General features: G+C 44.9%; 1 protein-coding gene across 10 annotated transcripts in view; it reads left to right on the top strand.

Annotated features, from left to right (window-relative positions):
• GRIK1 (glutamate ionotropic receptor kainate type subunit 1) overlaps positions 1-20,830 on the top strand; it is a 630,706-nt gene that overhangs the window by 236,968 nt on the left and 372,908 nt on the right. For all 10 annotated transcript variants that reach the window (XM_063956430.1, XM_063956421.1, XM_063956422.1 and 7 more), the window contains exons 2-3: positions 2,475-2,642; positions 6,487-6,744. In XM_063956430.1, coding sequence (XP_063812500.1) covers positions 2,475-2,642; positions 6,487-6,744 — 426 coding nt within the window. The remainder of the gene's footprint in view (positions 1-2,474; positions 2,643-6,486; positions 6,745-20,830) is intronic.

The following is a 20,830-nucleotide window of genomic DNA, read 5'->3' on the forward strand; positions in this document are numbered from 1 at the left end:
ATTGGGCCAGATGTACTAAGGATCTTATTTAGCTTCAGTTGCAGTTTTGCTAAAATAGCGATCGCATGCTGCGGGCTGCACAGGGCAAGGGCGCCCAGCATGCAAATGCCTGCCAGAGATGCGAACGCAATGTAATTGCGATCGTATCACTGATTTGTGAGAGCCCCCTGCCTCCGCAGCCAGGCGAAGGCTCTGAGGGGTACATTTACCAAGCAGTGATGGGAGCGGAGAAGTGAGCCAGTGGAGAAGTTGCCCATGGCAACCAATCAGCACTGAAGTAACATCTATAATTTGCATACTATAAAGTGATACAGAGCTGCTGATTGGTTGATGGGGAAATTTCTCCACTGGCTCACTTCTCTGCTCTTATCACTGCTTAGTAAATGTTCCCCACAGCCTTAAAAAGTAATAAAGTGAAGAATTATAAACTACCAGCCAATCAGCTCCTAACTGTCATTTTTCAAACACAGCCTGTAACGTGGCAGTTAGAAACTGATTGTCTGGTACTTTATCACTCTCCACTTTATCACTTTTCAAGACTTAATACATCTCCTCCATTGTTGGTTGTTCTAAGTCTGATATTTTATGCGTAGACCTGTACGCTCCATTCCATTGACAATTCAATTTTTTACTCTTATTGGTTGAGCGTAAAGCCCATCGTTTGTAGCCAATTTGGAAATAAACATCTTATTATGTTGAATTCCGAGACCATGCAGAAGTGTAGAGACTTGCTTACCCTGTGGAATACTGGTTAGATATTGTATTGCCTCATATGTAAAATTCATGGTATCAGCAAAACAATGGTCTATTAAGCTGGGGTTATAGACTACATTTCTGGGCAAAATAACAAACCTTGGTTTATTCACTCTCATATTATATTCAAATTTACATTCTAAGCCAGCGCTGGCTGATACACAGGAGAGATGGAGCGAGGGAATGAAGATTCTAAAACCATTTAGAGAAAAGGCGCCGCGTGGGGACGGTCAGTAAGAAATGCTGTCAGCTTCTAGGTGTAGGAGTAGAGGCTCCTGACATGACTGCCTTGGAAAGTGAGTGCGAAGGCATGGATACGTGATTCCTAGAAGAAATGCAGGCAGCATATTAAAAACTAGGAATGCACTTAGTTTATTAAAAGGTATGACTGACTGAATATCCATCCAAATCCAAACTCTAATTTGCATATAACAATTCAACATGAGGAGAGTCAGTTTTATGGTAGTTGATGTGTGTTAACTACTGTATATGGGTATTAGAAGTCACCAAGGAGTTCGGTGGCCCTACAATATTTTAGGCAAATTTTTAAATGTGGGGGAAGATTGTTCTATAGACACTGCAGACTTCCTGTTGTCCAGTGAAAGAGCACTAACGTCAGCCATTTTAACTTTCTCTTCAGAAAGGATCTCTGTTTTTATTTGAAAGTTGGTTCTTACGAGGTAGATGAAGGGGATGCAGACATAAGATAGAGTCTAGAGAGGTCATATGGCATCGACATTAACAACCATCGCTGCTTTGCCACCGATGATAGATGGTTTTGCCATTGATGGTGGAGATGTCCCCCCCCCGTCCCCCCCTTTGTGCTAGGGATTTCTTAGTCCTGCCCAAGGAGGCCTGCTAAGCCCACCCCTTCACTGCTTGGAATGCTACCTATCTTTTTTTCTCAGCAGGGACAACCATCGCATGGTGCAAACCATCAATGGTTCACCATTGATGGTGTCATGCTATCAAGGATAACCACCGATGGCACCATTGATGGTGGCAATTGATGGTTAACCCACTGATGACCAACTCTAGTAGAGAGGACCTTGCACATCAAAATCTAATTTATCTGATCTGTTGCTAATTGCCTGTATTCAAATCAGGAGCAAATGGGGGAGTATAGGAACAAGAGTGCAGGTGCACCATACACCAATTATAACCATTATATTCGAGGTTCTTGGCATATATTGGGCAGTATATGAGCCTGCCCACCTACTTCACGGTGACCTCGTCGGACAGGTCCCTAACACTATAGGGGTTGGCCCCTGGGGCGCAGAACCCCCATGGTCTGCGCCCCAGAGGTGAACCCCTATAGTGTTAGGGACCTGTCCGACGAGGTCACCGTGAAGTAGGTGGGCAGGATCATATATTGGCCAATATATGCCAAGAACCTCGAATATAATGGTTATAATTTTAATGGTGTATGGTGCACCTGCACTCTTGTTCCTATATTGTAGTACTAAGTCCCAGCAAGGTAGCACATCCCGTTATAAGAAGCTAGGGCGTGCAGTCCAGGCCTCCTCTCCATATAGCAAATGGGGGAGTACCTTGTAAAATGGGCTATGGAAATAATAAAATGGCCCTCTCTTGTGGCGACCTATAGACATTGGGCTAACAGGAATTCACCTGCCATTGACATTGAGCTGCGCTGTAAAATACTTGTTGTTGTTACTAAGGATGTAACAATGACAGCCATGTTGTTTATCTCTTGCCTACAGGAGGGATTTTTGAGACACAGGAAAATGAGCCAATCAATGTTGAAGAGCTAGCCTTCAAGTTTGCAGTCACCAATATCAACAGGAACAAAACGCTGATGCCAAATACCACACTCACCTATGACATCCAGAGAATCAACCTCTTTGACAGCTTTGAAGCATCCAGGAGAGGTAATTCTTTCCTTATTATTTCACTTATTATGAATTGTGCCCAGACCCCAAAATACGCAACATTGGAGGTATCGATGGGCCTGCATTTATTCCGAACCACAGGATTTCGGTCTGTGGGACATAGCCACATCATACAGGATGCATCCTAATCTCCTGCCTAAGGCCCATACAATCCTAATTCATTTGGGTTTTTGTTTAACAAGATGGCCTAAATCAGTATATTGCCTATGGCCCCATGGTGTCTTAACCCGCCTCTGGGGTGGGAACCAAGTCGTTCATCTACAGTAGTTGGAGTCAGAGGAATATATATATACAGGTTGAGTATCCCATATCCAAATATTCCGAATTACGGAATATTCCGAAATACGGACTTTTTTGAGTGAGAGTGATATAGTGAAACCTTTGTTTTTTGATGGCTCAATGTACACAAACTTTGTTTAATACACAAAGTTATTAAAAATATTGTATTAAATGTCCTTCAGGCTGTGTGTATAAGGTGTATATGAAACATAAATGAATTGTGTGAATGTACACACACTTTGTTTAATGCACAAAGTTATTAAAAATATTGGCTAAAATTACTTTCAGGCTGTGTGTATAAGGTGTATATGAAACATAAATGCATTCTGTGCTTAGATTTAGGTCCCATCACCGTGATATCTCATTATGGTATGCAATTATTCCAAAATACGGAAAAATCCCATATCCAAAATACCTCTGGTCCCAAGCATTTTGGATAAGGAAGACTCAACCTGTACTTTTATATATATATATATATATATATATATATATATATATATGTATATACTGAAATAAAATAATTTAATTATTAATTTGTTTTGCAGTGTTGTAGTCCCCACTGTCTTTGAATGAACCATACCCCTTTTTATTATTATTATTATTATTATTATTATCAGCATTTATTTACAAGGTTCCGCAGCACAGTACAAAGTAAAGAATGAAAAAATGGTGAACCAAATAACATATACTGTATACGACATAAGGTGTGGGTAGGTACAGTGCATACTTATTGGCTGAGAAATATGAAACAGGAAGAAGGAGGGCCCTGCTCACTAGAGCTTACACTCTAAAAGGTAATGGAGAGAAGTGAAGGAGTATAAGAGTAATTAAAGATGTTGAGGTAAGGAATGGATGAGGCAGAGATCCACTAGGACAGTGGTTCTCAAACTGTGTGCCGTGGCATCCTGGGGTGCCTCAGGAAACTTGCAGTTGAATTGGTGGTCCAGGACCAAATAAAATTATTTATGGTCAGTGTAATAGGGAAAACCAGTGCTGGAGGCTGTCAGTCATAAAATAAGTGGACAAACAGAAGCAAATCTTATCCCTCGCCACACAGTCGAACCTAAGGATGACATAAAACACAATTTACTTAATTTAATATTTCTTTCTAAATTTTTCAGTAAGAAACTTTTGGCCTAGGGGCGCCGCAAAAAACATTCTGAAACTCTAGGGCGTCATGATTCAAAAAAGTTTGAGAACCTCTCCACTAGGGTGAATAGGTGATTTTTTTAATGTAGCAATTGAAGCAATGTACAGTATGTTGTTTCAGACTTCAGTACCTGGCTTCTTCTTGAGTGGATTCTATGTCTGGCTTCTCAGGGTAGATGTACTATACATTGCTGGAATCTGTAGACACAGATCAGACTATGGTGGTCATTCCGAGTTGTTCGCTCGCTGCTATTTTTAGCAGAATTGCTAATAGGCTAAAATCCGGCAGTTCTGCGCATGCGTATTCACAGCAGGGCGCATGCGCGAAGCAATTTTACACAAAACTATGCTATTTTACTCACGGGCGAACTAAGCTTTTCAGTCGCTCTGTTGATCGGAGAATGATTGACAGGAAGTTGGTGTTTCTGGGTGGTAAGTGGTAACTGAGCATTTTCTGGGAGTGTGCTAAAAAACGTAGGCGTGCCAGCAGAAAACGCAGGAGTGGCTGGAGAAACGGGGGAGTGGCTGGCCGGACGCAGGGCGTGTTTGTGACGTCAAACCAGGAACTAAACAGACTGAGGTGATCGCAATCTTGGAGTAGGTCTGGAGCTACTCAGAAACTGCAGGAAATACTTAATAGCAGAATTGCTAATCTTTCGTTAGCAATTCTGCCATGCTAAGATACACTCCCAGAGGGCGGCGGCTTTGCGTTTGCATTTCTGCTAAAAGCAGCTAGCGAGCGATCAACTCGGAATGACCACCTATGTACCCTTTAATTTCCTGTATTTTCTGAGTGTTTTTAAATACCAATACAGCTCATCTTAGCAGGTCTTAAAATAGATCTCATTGCCTCCGGTTCTACCATACCCACTAGCTTTCAAGTGAGTTATAGTGAATAGTCTTTATTAATAAATTTCATAGAATAAAATGGCCATCAGCTTAAAAGACACAAATACCTCAAGTTGTTTAATGCCAAAGCCACTTAAACTGCCTAATTAAAATTATGTTACTACAAATCACTGGAGTAACTGAAGTTTGATACTTGCGATAGGGCTTGCTGAAGGCTCAGAAACATGCCGCGGATGCCATAATCTCCCCAAATAACAGTAGTAAGCATGGAAACAATCAATGCAGACCACAGTTTGTTTCACAGAGTTTTCAACAGATAATTGCAGGCAAAAATTCTCTTTCCAGTATCAGGAGTTATTACACTAATTAGATGTACCCAGCAGAAGAAAAAATATATGATGGGAAACAGAAGTAAAGATTAAGGATAGGGACATTGGCTTATCTGTAATGTGTGCAGGGCTCCCACACTGCACACCCTGCCCCCATATAGTTATGCTTACCCCTCTGGAGTTCAGCGGCTGCCAGTTCTGCAGACAGAAATCACTGGGTAAATGGTGCGGCGGCCATTTTCCTCGGTGATTTGCACATGCGCAATAGAGATGTCCCTGGAAACAAGGGTGCGGGCGCCATGTTCCCGGAGACCTGCGCATGCAAAGTAGATTGTGGCCCACAGCCAGAGTCTACAGTGTTGCGAGTGCTGCAGCCGCTGCCAGAGAGGCGGGGGCATATGCCGAGCCTGCACAACGGCCATATTCTGTCTTAATTTGCCCATGGATAGGGATATAAACATGGCAACATATGTTTCGCAATTAGGTGACGTGTTTTCTGAGTGGTGCTACCCTTTATACTGTACCTCTAGGGCACAAAAAATTCTGCTCACCACAAGGGCCAGCCCTAACTTACAACACTTTTTATGGCTGTTGACTTGGGGAAATGAAGAAGTTGCCCACACCAACAGATCAGCTTAGATAGAAAAAAACATAACTTATTGTAAGTACAGTATATAAAAAATCACCTAGCGTGTGTGGTATAATAGGTCACTGCCCTATAATATACTAGTAGGTTAATATCCCTACTGTGATCACTGGCCTTGGTTGCCTAACCGTTTTTTTTTTAATGTTATTGCAGATTTATTTGACCTTTGTTTGACCTATGTACTTGCCTTTGAATGGGTAATTGTCCCCGCACGTTTGTTACCAACTTATAATAAGGCATTGACCTCTGTCAGCTGCTGTTTCTTTTGGTCGCCACCATAAACAGTTTATTATTTTTGTTGTTTTAAACTAAAGGTCCGACCAGTGTTTACAGTGTTACATCTGTGTCAGTGTGTTGTTTATTATACAGAAGTTATAAAGCTTTAGCTTCACACTTTTGGTTTTATGTTTCTTTGGCTGCTTGGGTGTTATGTCTAAAATGAAGGGGGCACTAGTTACCCATTCCTTATACAAGAGACTGGCACCACGCCTTTCAGCTGATAACGCAGAAATAAGCCCCAATATATATTGTCTTAACTCCCTAATTATAGTATTCTATTTCTTCTCCTCAGCTTGTGACCAGCTTGCTCTTGGCGTGGCGGCATTATTTGGCCCATCCCACAGCTCCTCAGTCAGCGCCGTCCAATCTATCTGCAATGCTCTGGAGGTTCCCCATATCCAAACACGATGGAAACACCCCTCAGTGGATAATAAAGACATGTTTTTTATTAACCTCCACCCGGACTATGCTGCAATAAGCCGAGCGGTGCTGGACCTGGTGTTACATTATAGCTGGAAGATCGTTACCGTGGTGTACGAAGACAGTACAGGTACCCAACATCCTACTGTTTATTGTGTTTATTGTCATATTAATGAACTGGCCAGGTTGTGAGTTTGATATATAAGACACATAAAACTTACTGGACTAAGGGCCTAATTCAGATATGATCGCAGAAGCAAATTTGTTAGCTAATGGGCAAAACCATGTGCACTGCAGGTGGGGCAGGTGTAACATGTGCAGAGAGAGTTAGATTTGGGTGCGGTGTGTTCAAACTGAAATCTAAATTGCAGTGTAAAAATAAAGCAGCCAGTATTTACCCTGCACAGAAACAAAATAACCCACCCAAATCTAACTCTCTCTGCACCCCCCTGCAGTGCACATGGTTTTGCCCAATTGCTAACAAACTTGCTGCTGCGATCAACTCTGAATTACTCCCCAAATACCTTTCTGAACCCTTCCTCTTCCAGTACTAGTTGAAGGTTGGAAATAATATCGTTGTCCTGCCTATATCTACCTGACTTTCAGTCTCCTATGGTTGCGGGCACACAACCTTCCATCTCTAAATCCCACCTACATTTTGCACTGATTGTTATATTGCCTTTCAGTATTGTGACCCAGCAGACACTGTTACCCTGACACAGTCACCTCAAGCTTTCCAAAATTTCCCAATAACTGCAAAATATTTCCATTGTATCATACTGTACATCATGTTGAGTGGAGTGTGTACCTTATACATCTGCCGCCCAGTCTGAGAGATGCCTCTGATAACTGAGAAGGCACCTGACACTTGCATCTGTGGATTCTTTCATACAAGAAACATTGTGTTAGGTTCATTGGTCCTTTTCAGGAGCACTATGGCAGATTTCCTCCAAACTGTGTATTCATTTCTACCACCAGAGAACGCATCACTGCAATGAAAGGCTCCTTGGATGTGTCTGGTACCTATTGTCCTGCTCTGGTGTAGGATCTCAGGTGGTCATTCCGAGTTGTTCGCTCGGTAATTTTCTTCGCATCGCAGCGATTTTCCGCTTATTGCGCATGCGCAATGTTCGCACTGCGACTGCGCCAAGTAAATTTGCTATGCAGTTAGGTATTTTACTCACGGCATTACGAGTTTTTTTTCTTCGTTCTGGTGATCGTAATGTTATTGACAGGAAGTGGGTGTTTCTGGGCGGAAACTGGCCGTTTTATGGGAGTGTGTGAAAAAACGCTACCGTTTCTGGGATAAACGCGGGAGTGGCTGGAGAAACGGAGGAGTGTCTGGGCGAACGCTGGGTGTGTTTGTGACGTCAAAACAGGAACGACAAGAACTGAACTGATCGCACTGGCAGAGTAAGTCTCGAGCTACTCAGAAACTGCACAGAGAAGTCTTTTCGCAATATTGCGAATCTTTCGTTCGCAATTTGATAAGCTAAGATTCACTCCCGTGAGCGCGCGTTTGTGGCAAGACGCGAGTCCCGTTGTCAGTACGATCAGGACGCCGGCTTTCATTATTGTGATGCCTGTAACTCGTGCGGTGTCGGTAGCTAGATGCCAGGATTGTGTCATCCTTCGTGATCCCGGCGTCGGTATATTCTCCTTATTTATTACGTGAACAGTTTAAATTTTTGGGAATTCTATAAACCAACACTCCATTAATAGTATACACTAGGCGTTGTTATTGTAGTTAACGCTGAGTCCTATGTCAGTTATATAAAAATACACAGTGTGCTGTCACACAACACATACACAGTGTGCTGTCACACAACACATACACAGTGTGCTGTCACACAACGCATACACAGTGTGCTGTCACACAACACATACACAGTGTGCTGTCACACAACACATACACAGTGTGCTGTCACGCAACACATACACAGTGTGCTGTCACGCAACACATACACAGTACCAAAGACATGGTTTATCCACTGAAATAAACAATATCATTTATTACCAATCAATGATTGGAATGTTTGGAGCAGAATAAGAGTCTGCGATGTGTGAGCCAAACGTCTTAGTGAACTAATAGAAGATTGTCTAGGGGGGTAATTCAGAGTTGAACACAGCAGCAAATTTTTTAGCCGTTGGGCAAAACCATGTGCACTGCCGGAGAGGGGGGGGGGGGGGGGATTGGCAGATATAACATGTGCAGAGAGAGTTAGATGTGGGTGGGTTATTTTGTTTCTGTGCAGGGTAAATACTGGCTGCTTTATTTTTACACTGCAATTTAGATTTCAGTTTGAACACACCACACCCAAATCTATCTCAGCAGCCAGTCAGGTCTGAACTCAGCCCTGCGTGCCCGGACCGTTGGGGGGGGGGCTGGGTGACATCACACGCTGCTGCTGTGACCCACACAGCGACGAGTACCTCCCTGCCAGCGCGCAGGAGCTGTGCTGGTAGGGAGCTACTCCTAAAGTACAAAAGCATCGCCGCTGTGCAATGCTTTCGTACCTGTGCGGGGGGGAGGGCCTGACATGCGGGGCGGACTAGCCCTGTACTGGGCGTCCCCCCCCGCATGTCAGTGTGGCTGATCGTAGATGTGTTAAATTTAGCACATTTATGATCAGGTCTGATTAGGCCCTATATTCGAATCCTCCAGAACCCTTAGTAACATTAGCAGCTGTTCTGAGAGCAGGGATTCGCCTGTAACATGCTGTAGATGTGACCAGTCATATAACCTGTTGGTTATTAGTGAGATTGTTCCATTGCTACGAATAAAATCATCACTGTAAGGTAATAGTTACTGACAAAGCACTATGGGCCGGGGACGGCAGGAGAGAGACAACATTGTAGCAAGATATAGAAATGTCCACAACGGTACAGAATATATTTTATTAACACAAATATGTAAAAATAGTAAAATACAGTACATTGTAAGGGGGCAATGTATCAACAAGCCCTTAAATTTAGCGCAGAGAGCTATTCTGCAGAGACACTTACCGCAGTGATGCAGGATGTGTTTCCACTTTAATGTACCAAGATAACAGTCGCTGGAGAGAGTTGTTGTGCAAATACGGGATTAGGTAAAAACTGGAATGTCTCGAACCCTGGAACTCCAGACCGTCCATCTGTAGCAAACTGGAGCTTGTAGTGTTTGACCCCATATGAGGGGTGTCCTGTCCGGGGAGGGTGTCTGTGACAGCTGTCACTGGGGAGGTGGGGATGGAGAGATTACAGCCTCTCCGTATGGTCCAGGGATGGGGGGTAATAAGTGGAACAGTCTGGACCATACGGGGAGGCTGTTTTCTCTACCTCCCCACCGAACCAGCTGATAACTGTCAGCAACACCACCCAGACGGGAAACCCTATGGACAGAGATGCGCACTAAAAGCCCCAGAAAGGCAGAGTTTGTTTCAGGGAACTGGTCTGGTCCAGCATCCCATTTTTTGGGGGTCTTCTGGAAGGATGCGGCCGCAAGGTGATTGACAGTGGCAGCCGTTGGGGTGTGTCGACGCAGCATTGCGAGGCCATTGCAAGTAAAACGGGGTGGTGTCCAGAGCGTTTTCAGGGCGACTGCGTGATGTCACATGTAGCCACTACTATAAAAAAATGGCGCCGGGCTGCCTGCCCGTGCATCCAGGCTGCGCCTGCAGGGGTCGGCCTTAAAATTGTAAACGCAATTGCGGGGTGGCACCACACACATGCTGAGCTCTTTCTGGCAATCACACTGAGATCATATTACTTCCTGCCCTGTCCTCCTCAGCTGCTCTACTGCACCGACAGATGTCAGCCCATGTGTAAGCAGCAGTTTTATGCCCCCTGATGAAGGTGCTTATTGGCACTGAAACGGCTGTCAGGCCGTCTGCTGAATCATGTAAATTTACCATAAATGGTAAAAAAAACAGGCGCTGTAACTGAGCTGGTTCTCCAAGCTGCTGTTGGGAGAGGTGATAGTCGTTCACCCCAATGGCATAGATTATGAACAAACAAAAAATACCAACTGCGCTCACATGAAAAATTCACAGTTTTATAATTGTTTTAAAATTAATACACAAATACACATTAAAACGATCTGGCACAAATCATGCCAATAAGAACATATTAATACTGAGCCTTAATAAGCCAATCTCCGACTCGCAGTTAATCACTTCAGGGCAGTCTTTGTGCAAAATGCCGGCATATGCAATTATTGCTGAAAGATGAAAAGTCCTGCAGGGCATACGTATGCATACATTAGATGGTGTCCAGGTTTGAGGAGTATAGTTATCAAGTCCCAAGTGGTATATCAGCCGGGTATTCCACCTAGCGGGGTTCTGGAGTGCTCTCTATCCCACGCAGTGATAATGGTGGTTCTCCCTTTGTTAATCTCCACAGATGAGGGACTGGAATTTCCTGATGTGCAAATAGCCTGTGCACCGTCCTGTAGGAATCCTTAGCGACGCCCTGGTCAGAGATTTGGCCCCCCTAACGCGTTTCACTGTCACTTGGCAGCTTTATCAAAGGTCGTCTGCTGAACCATGCAATTCATGAACCCTCTGACATGATGAGTATACAGCATGTTTGCACGTTTTATTGCTATATACTGTATATACACACATAGGCTTGGGTATGAAATGCCGGCTGTCTGGATGGCGGTGGTCAGGAGATCGACAGCGGCATCTAGACAGTCAAAATTTTGACAGGGGTTGATAAGTGGTCTAACCCTCCCCCTACCCTAACCCCAACTCTCCCTTTTAGTTGCCCAACCCTAACCTAACCTGCCCGGGTCGGTGCCTAAACATAACTCCCCCCTCCCTCTCCTGCCCCCAAACCCTAAGTGCCCCGGGGGCCACCTAAACCTATCCTCCCCCAATTCCTGGCATATTACTTACCAGGTCCGCTCTCTGTACGATCGGGATTCTGGCGGTCGGAATTCTGGCATCTGTGTCCTGTCCCCTTTCGGGATTCCGTCGTCGGCATCTTGTGCGCCAGGATCCTGACCGTCGGGATATTAGATAATTTGGCTACATCTCCCAACATATTCTGCTGCATTGCACTTCTATAGGCCAGCCTAACACTGCTAGGTAATGCAAAATTGAAACATTACTGCATAGTATCTTATATTTATGTACTTTCTTTAGTTTTGAATTGTATAGACCCAGTTGTTAACTATGTGGTATGCCTGTTTGTTTGTGTAAGGTAATTTATTGCTTGACACTCTAGGGGGTGGGGAGTAGAGCCAAATAAAGGGCCCCACGTTGCCTGCCGCAGATCAGAGGTCCGATATGTGGCACTGCGCTCCCGGCGTATCCCCCGTAGGTTGTCCTGACAACTTAACAGCTGCCTCTAAACTCCTTAACCTCACATCTTCACTTGGTCTCTCCCAGTGGACCTCCTCACCCTCCCATGTGAATGGGAGCTCACTGGATCTGGTCTTCACTCACCGTTGTGATATTTCTGATTTCTCCAACTCCCCATTTCCCCTCTCTGACCACACCTGTTCTCATTTAACTTGTCTATCTCTGCTTCCCCATCTTTACCTCCTAAGGCTACCATCACTAAGCGTAACATTGAGGCTGCTGACACCACATTCCTATCCTCCCTGTTTGACTCACTTCTCTCTCCTATTCTCTCTCTCTCATGCCCTGAACAAGCCACTTCCCTATACAATACATCCCTTACTTTGGATCTTGACTCTGTCGCTTCACCAGCCACTATTCACCCTCGCAAATTAACACCTCAACCCTGGCACACCAAATGCACCAGATATCTGCAAAAATGCTCACGTACTGCTGAGCGACACTGGAGGAAATCACGCTCTAAGGCAGACTTCCTCCATTTCAAACTTATGTTCTCGTCCTTCAGTGCTGCCCTTTCTCTTGCTAAACAGTCATACTTCAAGAACCTCATCTCCTCCCAGTCTTCCAACCCCCGGCGCCTCTTTACCACTCTCAACTCACTCCTCTGCCCACCTCCACCTCGTCTCCCTTCCTCACTCTCTGCTCTTGACTTTGCCACCTACTTCACATCCAAAATTGACTCCATACGTCAGGACATCATATCAGACCATTAGCAACCAGCCACCTCCTATCTCTTACCACCCCTCCCCATCCCTCTCACCAACTCTGACATCTTTCTCCCATGTATTTGGTGAGGAAGTCATGGCCCTCATCTGTTCCCCCCCCCCCACCACCACCACTTCCCCACTTGACCCTATCCTCTCCTGCCTCCCCTGCTACCTCTCTCCTTCTGCCTGTTCCCATCTTTCCCACCTTCTCAATCTCTCCTTCTCATCAGGCACTCTCCCCTCTGCCTTCAAACATGCACTCATCTCTTCTATACTTAGCAAACCTACCCTGCATCCAAACACTCTCTCCAGCTACCGACACATCTCTCGCCTCCCTTTTGCCTCCAAACTCCTTGTCTACAACCGCCTTACAGTACTTCCTTTCTTTCCTCACACTCACTGCTTGACCCATTCCAGTCTGGTTTCCTTCCTCTTAACTCCACTGAAATGCCCTCACAAAAGTCTGCAATGACCTCCTTGCTTCCAAATCTAAGGGCCACTACTCTCTGCTTATTCTTCTTGACCTCTCTGCTGCTTTTGACACTGTGGACCACCCTCTCCTTCTACAAATCTTTCACTCCATTGGTCTGCATGATACTGCCCTCTCTTGGCTGTCTTCCTACCTCTCTGACGTTCTCTGTCTCCTCTCATGACTCCCACCCCCTCACTTCAACTAATTGAAGGTGTTCCCCAATGTTTTGTTTTTGGTCTTCTTCTTTTCTCTTTCTATGCGTCCTCTTTAAGTGAACTCATTAGTTCTTTTGACTTCCAATATCATCTCTATGCTGATGATACTCAAATCTACCTTTCCTCCCCACACCACTTCCCCGCTGTCCTCACTCGTATCTCCAACTGTCTCTCTGCTATCTCTTCTTGGATGTCCCAGCGCTTTCTTAAACTTAACATGTCTAACACTGAGCTGATCGTCTTCCCACCCTTCCGCAGAACCTCACCTCCCACAATTTCATTATCTATTGATGGCACAACTATCTCCTATAGCCCCCAAGTGTGATGGAGTAATCCTTGACTCCTCCCTCTCCTTCAAACCACACATTCAGCACCTCTCACAAACCTGCCGTTTTCATCTAAAAAAAAATCTAGGATCAGACCCTTTCTGGTCCAGGATGTTCTAAGACCCTTATCCACTCACTGGTCATCTCCAGACTAGACTACTGTAATGTTCACTTATCTGGAATCCCTGACAAATGCCTCTTTCCACTCCAATCTATCCTCAATGCTGCAGCCCGGCTCATCTTCCTCACCAAACGCACTACGCCCACCTCTCTTCTCCTACAAGCACTTCACTGGCTTCCCTCCAGTTAAAGCTTCTCAAACTCGCCTACAAAGCACTCACCCGCTCCTCTCCCATTTACATCTCTGACCTTATCTCCCTTTACACTCCCACCTGTCCTCTTCACTCTTCTAATGCACGCCGACTCTCCTGTCTTCCGATTACTTCCTCCCACTCCTACCTCCAAGATTTTGCACGTGCTGCTCCATTTCTCTGGAATTCTTTACCTCTCCCCCTCAGACTCTCCACCTCTCTACAAAACTTCAAACGGGCTCTCAAGACACACTTCTTTACCAAAACCAGCCAAATCTCATCCTAACCCTCTGTTCTATGCTCTCTATGTACCCCATCTGTGTCACCCCTGTCTGTCTACCCCTCCCCTTAGAATGTATGCTCTCATGAGTAGGGCCCACTTTCCTCATGTGATTATTTTACTGTTACTTTAATAGTCGTTAACTGCAGCAAATCCCGTGGTTTTCTGCCACCTGATACTTATGTCAGTGTCGTCTGCAGATGCAGCCATGTTTATTTACCCTGTACTTGTCCTATATTGTCTTCAACTGTAAGTCAATGTTTTCCTGGTTTTATTATTTGTTTATGTACTCTGTAATTGGGCGATGCGGAACCCTTGTGGCGCCATATAAATAAAGGATAATAATAATAATATTAACGGCATCCCCACACATAAATATACACATCTAACAAAAATGCGAAATGAAATATACTGAAGAGTAATTAGTGAAATGATGTGTAAGTAGACTGGTCAGGTGTGATCAATAGGATAGAGATGATAAAGGCTGATCAGATCCTGATGTGGACTGAGATGCTGTAACTGGTGCCGTGCTGAGGGCCTGTCACAGAAACTCTTCTTGTATAACTGCATGAAGGACTATATAGCACCCAGGAGAGCAATCTTTGTTTCCTAATGATATTCCACCCTAATTCTGAAAGCTTTATCTCTCTGCTCCATATTGATAATAAAGGGTTAAGGGTTCACAGCTGTGTATAGAGAAACTGCAGATAACCCGGATGACTTCTGCAAATAGTACATTTAATGAAGTTCAATTGCTCCCAATGATCTTTTTTTTACCTGTTTGTCTTTTATGCTTATTGGGTGGTAATTCTGAGTTGATCGCAGCAGGAACTTTGGCCCTCATTCCGAGTTGTTCGCTCGCAAGCTGCTTTTAGCAGCATTGCACACGCTAAGCCGCCGCCTACTGGGAGTGAATCTTAGCTTAGCAAAATTGCGAACGAAAGATTCTCAAAATTGCTAATAGAAATTTCTAAGCAGTTTCTGAGTAGCTCGACACTTACTCTGCCACTGCGATCAGTTCAGTCCGTTTCGTTCCTGGTTTGACGTCACAAACACACCCAGCGTTCGCCCAGACACTCCCCAGTTTCTCCAGCCACTCCCGCGTTTCTCCCAGAAACGGCAGCGTTTTTTCACACACTCCCATAAAACGGCCAGTTTCCGCCCAGAAACACCCACTTCCTGTCAATCACATTACGATCACCAGAACGAAGAAAAAACCTCGTAATACCGTGAGTAAAATACCAAACTTCTTAGCAAATTTACTTGGCGCAGTCGCAGTGCGAACGCTGGCGAACGCTGGGTGTGTTTGTGACGCCAAACCAGGAACGAAACTGACTGAACTGATCGCAGTGGCAGAGTAAGTCCCGAGCTACTCAGAAACTGCTTAGAAATTTCTATTTGCAATTTTGAGAATCTTTCGTTCGCAATTTTGCTAAGCTAAGATTCACTCCCAGTAGGCGGCGGCTTAGCGTGTGCACTGCTGCTAAAAGCAGCTTGCGAGCGAACAACTCGGAATGAGGGCCCATGTCAGATTGTCCAGTCTCCATTCCCTTGTATACATGTCCTTATCATTAAGAAGCTGGGTCATTAGAAACCTTGCACTTATCACTCTAAGAATGCCGGCAGAGATAACTGAGCACATAATGCAGAGAAGCTTTTCAGGCGTATTCTGCATAATATAAGCTTATGGACAGGGTACTGTATAATACTACATTGTTGGTGTTGGGTCTACATAGAAATTTGTCATCAAATAGAGAATTTCATTGTGAAAAAGTGTCAGTTGAATAGCTGAGGACACTAGAAGTACCGACTGCCGGTTACCAACATTTGTACAGTATACAGGCATGGGGCACTATTACTGTACTATTCATATTATTAGTTTCTTTTATGTCTAAGGCGCCGCTGCAGCCACCAGGAGAAGGATAGTCACAGTTGGGCCACTAGGGATTATATGTCAACATTCCATCACTATCTACATGGTGAATGTCGATACTTGATTGTCGACATATCATACTTATCTCTACATACATGGCTATAGTATACATAACTGGACACTACTGTACATCCCCATCATGACCCGGACAGGGTCATACAATTCTATTGCACTCTATACATACACAGACTACTAGACCTCTCTTAATTAGAAAATATCCCGGTGTGCCCACCACAAAAAGGATTGGGTAGAAGATCCCAGCATCCCGATGATGAACATCCCGACAGGGGAGAGTAATGTATTCTAACTCAGCCCCTTAACCCTAACCCTCCCTGACCACAGTCTAAAGGGCCCTACACACTTGGAGATATTGATGGACGATATGAACGATATCATTCAAAAATGAATGATAAATCGATCATATCTTCAGTGTGGATGCATCAACGATGAACGATGCGTGTCCCCGCAGTTGTTCATCGTTGGCCGATCATCGTAATTCATGCAAGCCAATTTGGACGATATCAATGTAATGTAATGTAATGACATATCGTCCAAAAATCGTTCAGTGTGTATGTAAAAAAGCATTGAAGAAAAATCGTCCAACGATTATTGTTCGTCGTCAAAATCGCCAAGTGTGTAGGGCCCTTAACCCTTACCTCCTGACTTAGTTCCTATCCTCCCAGGTAAGTGCCTCCCGGTTGTGCTTAACCCTAACCCCCCTGGCCGCAGCCTAACCCTAACCTCCCTACCCTTGCATCCTACCCCTAACCCCCCCACCCCACCCCCCGGGTGACATTTAAAGTCCTGCCTCCCTTCCATCCCCTCTGCCTAAACCTAAAGTCCCATGTATACTTACCTTCAGGATCCCGTTTTTTCCGGCGTTGGGATCCTGATGTTTTCTGGATTCCTGCGTCGGTGTTCTGACAGGTGTCGGGATTCCGGTGTCGGGATTTTAGCTTTCGTGATCCCGGCAGCCAGGATATTGAACGTAACACGCACAAGAGCAGTATTGAAAATTGGGATGTACACGCAGGGGCCATGGTATTAGTCACGCCTTTCTAATGACAGACTAGAGAATATAAAAAGAAGTCCATTTCATTGTACATTCATGTAATATTATTTTGTACCTTGAATCGCTTCCATGCACCCCCACTCATCTCAATTAATAGTGCTTTGTGAGGGACAAGAACATCTAAGAAACAATCTTCATAACCCGCCATTTCAAAATTCAAATAAGGGCTGTTGGTAAGTACTGAGCAGGAAATAACTAATACATATATTTAAGTAATAGGTGCCAGTTGGCATTCCGAATGTCAACAATAAAAATGATGGCATGTTCTGAATGTCGACAAATGTTTACAGATCACACATCAACATCCACAATATAGATGTCCACACATGTCGACAAATTATTGCAAATTAGGATTAGACTGCAGTTAGGGTTAGTTTTAAACCAAAATAGCACTGTCGACATTCCAACCATGGACGTTCACAATGTGGTCAGTCCAAAATTGTTGACATTATAGGTTTAAGACAATGAACGAGCTACCGCACGTGTGAAGAGCGAGTTGCCGTTGCGATGGTGTGTAAACGCCGCCATCAGATCTCGCCCCCTCGTGACTTCCACTTGCGCCAGATCCACACATTTTTCCTCACAGCCCTGTGGGGCTGCAAACAAAGATCTCCCAGTCCAGAGATACTATACCGCGAGTACGGAATATAGGCACTCATTCCGAGTTGATCGCTCGCTAGCTATTTTTTGCAGCTGTGCAAACGCATAGTCGCCGCCCACGGGGGAGTGTATTTTCGCTTTGCAAGTGTGCGATCGCATGTGCAGCCGAGCAGGACAAAAAAGTTTTTTGCAGATCCAGAGTAGGTCTGAACTTACTCAACCCTTGCGATCACTTCAGCCTGTCCTGTCCCAGAATGAACGTCAGACACCCGCCCTGCAAACGCATGGACACGCCTGCATTTTCCCTACCACTCCCAGAAAACGGTCAGTTGACACCCATAAATGCCCTCTTCCTTTCAATCTCCTTGCGATCGGCTGTGCGAATGGATTCGTCGCTAGAAGCATTGCACAGCAACAATGCTGTTTGTACCCATACGACGCGCTTGCGCATTGCGGTGCATGCGCAGTAGTAACCTGATCGCTGCGCTGTGTAAAATGGCAGCGACCGATCAACTCGGAATGAGGGCCATAGTAGCATGTACTGTACTTGATGGTCACATAGGGGTTGATAATGCTGATTTATCAACAGGAATGAAAAGCCATACCTTATACACACTTTAAATACACTTTACCATGGAGCCGCTGCGGCCACTAAACTTAATACACACTCTACGCACCTTTTACGCTGTTAGCGTACAGAGTCCCGTACCGTGTATGGACTTTGCGTACAAATGCCGCGCTGACGGTACAAAGTACACACAGCGCGTACACACCCAATGAATACACTTTAAACCTTATACAGCAATGTAATGCGATACTAATACACTTTAAACCTTAGCAGGGAAAGGAAGACACGACACCAGTCTGTAGTTAAACCACTGGGTTCCGACACCACAGCGTATTATTGCTGAAAGGGGGTTACAATACAAACAATACAATACAACAGAATAATGGCTACAATCAATGGTACATACGTGAGTGGATTTGCCGCGCTACCCAGATCTGGTCCCCGGTCATCTGATAGATAACTATGTGAGTCTTGTGTCAGACCAGGCCTGCAGCAGGCTCTCTTTATACAATTCTTCCAAAACTTAACACAATGGATACTGTAATCTCTTTGTCCATTGGACACAGGGATGGTCATTTACAGTACAGTAGAGGTCATAGGTCGGTTTGAATAGGTGGGCGATGTCTGTTCCAACTGCTCTTGTGGGTGGTCTCCTCTGGATTCCCGCCGCATACATAATGTACAGTAAATACAGTTTATATCTATATTCTGCTCCTGCACATAACTATCCGCAGGAACATGCGATCTTCCTCAAACCAACACCGGAATATTACCCTTAAAATACCCTACAGCTGGATACCAAACACCACCTTATAACCTTGTTCTGTCCCCTCCTGTGGTGCAGGGAGGCTATGTGTAAAATGTGCACTATTTGGATTAAATATGTAATGTGTTCTGATGGCTTTTCCATGCATTCACAAACTCTACCGTAAAAATACTCATACCACGCGCTAATACGCAGGTCCGCGGGAGCGACCATACGCAAATTGCGAATATGCGCACGCACGGCAGAGCAAGTACGCGCACGGAGGCCATCTGTGTGCAGTTTGTACGTAATGTATGTACTGCAATATTTTTCGACTTTGAAAGGGTATATTCAATTAGGGTCGAAAACTGCCGTCTGTTGAAAAGACGGTAGTTTCCGACTTTTTAAGGTCGAATAGTGATTCGACCTATTCAATCCCATCAGTTTTTATTCGACAAGTCGTGGAATTCGACTTGTCGAATAGGACGTGAATCGGCGGTATAGCTGCCGATTCACGTAGTTTGAGTGAAACGGGGCTACCACTTAGTCTGCCTGTCACAAAATCAAGGCTGTTTATGAAAGAAACATCCTTGTTGTACTTCATACAAGTGGTGGCTGTGGAACTTACAGTATACTGTAAGTCACACTTTCATCTGAAGGTCTGAGAAGTGGGTGTTGGGTGTTGTTGGGGGCAGTAGGCTGACGTTTTGCCTAGGGTGCCGAGAAACCTTTCACCGACCCTGCCGCCCTGCATTCTCAAAGCCAAATTTGTAAAAGTTTAAAATGTTTATTTGATGCATCTCTTGTAGTTATTTGTCTGATTCATTCCCATTAAAATGATTCCAGCATGAAATAAATAATTATACCGTCATGGAAGATCTGATCACGTAAAGAGTTTATTCTGTAATCAGCACTGAACTTTTCACTATGAAACTGCGAGGGAGAAGCAGTCAGCACAATTTAATGCATTTTAGCATAATTAAAAGGACAAACTTTTTTTTAATAATAGCTGAAAAGAAAACATACATTTGCAATGAGTTTTGTACTAAATAAATAGTCAGCACTTTTTCACAAATAAATAGATATTTTTCTACAAACACAAGGAAACGGTCACTAGCAGGGTGACCAATGTTTCACTATGGGGGTCATTCCGAGTTGATCGTAGCTGTGCAAAATTTTGCACAGCTACGATCTACTTTCCTGACATGCGGGGGGACGCCCAGCACGGGGCTAGTCTGCCCCGCATGCCAGTCCGGCCCCCCCTTGCAGAAGTGCAAAGGCATCACACAGCGGCGATGCCTTTGCACTTCAAGAGTAGCTCCCGCTCAGTAGCACCCGCCCCCCGTTCGGTCCGGCCACGCCTGCATTGGCCGGACCGTGCCTACGAAACGGCGGCCAAACGCCGCCGTTTCGCCCCCTCCCGCCCATAGATCGCCTCTGCCTGACCTACCACGGCCGTCGGCCGTGCCGCATGCGCAGGTGCACAAAGGCGTCGGCGCATGCGCAGCAGGGACCCGTTTGCTCTGTTGCGTGAAAACGGGTCAGAATGACCCCCTATATCAGGCTTTTGCAATAAGGGGGAATGTAAAAACATGACTTGGGGATGTGTCAGCGGGTACTGAGCTTACGGCAGGATGCCGGT

This window comes from Pseudophryne corroboree, chromosome 2 (genome assembly GCF_028390025.1).
Source record: "Pseudophryne corroboree isolate aPseCor3 chromosome 2, aPseCor3.hap2, whole genome shotgun sequence".
NCBI lineage: Eukaryota > Metazoa > Chordata > Amphibia > Anura > Myobatrachidae > Pseudophryne > Pseudophryne corroboree.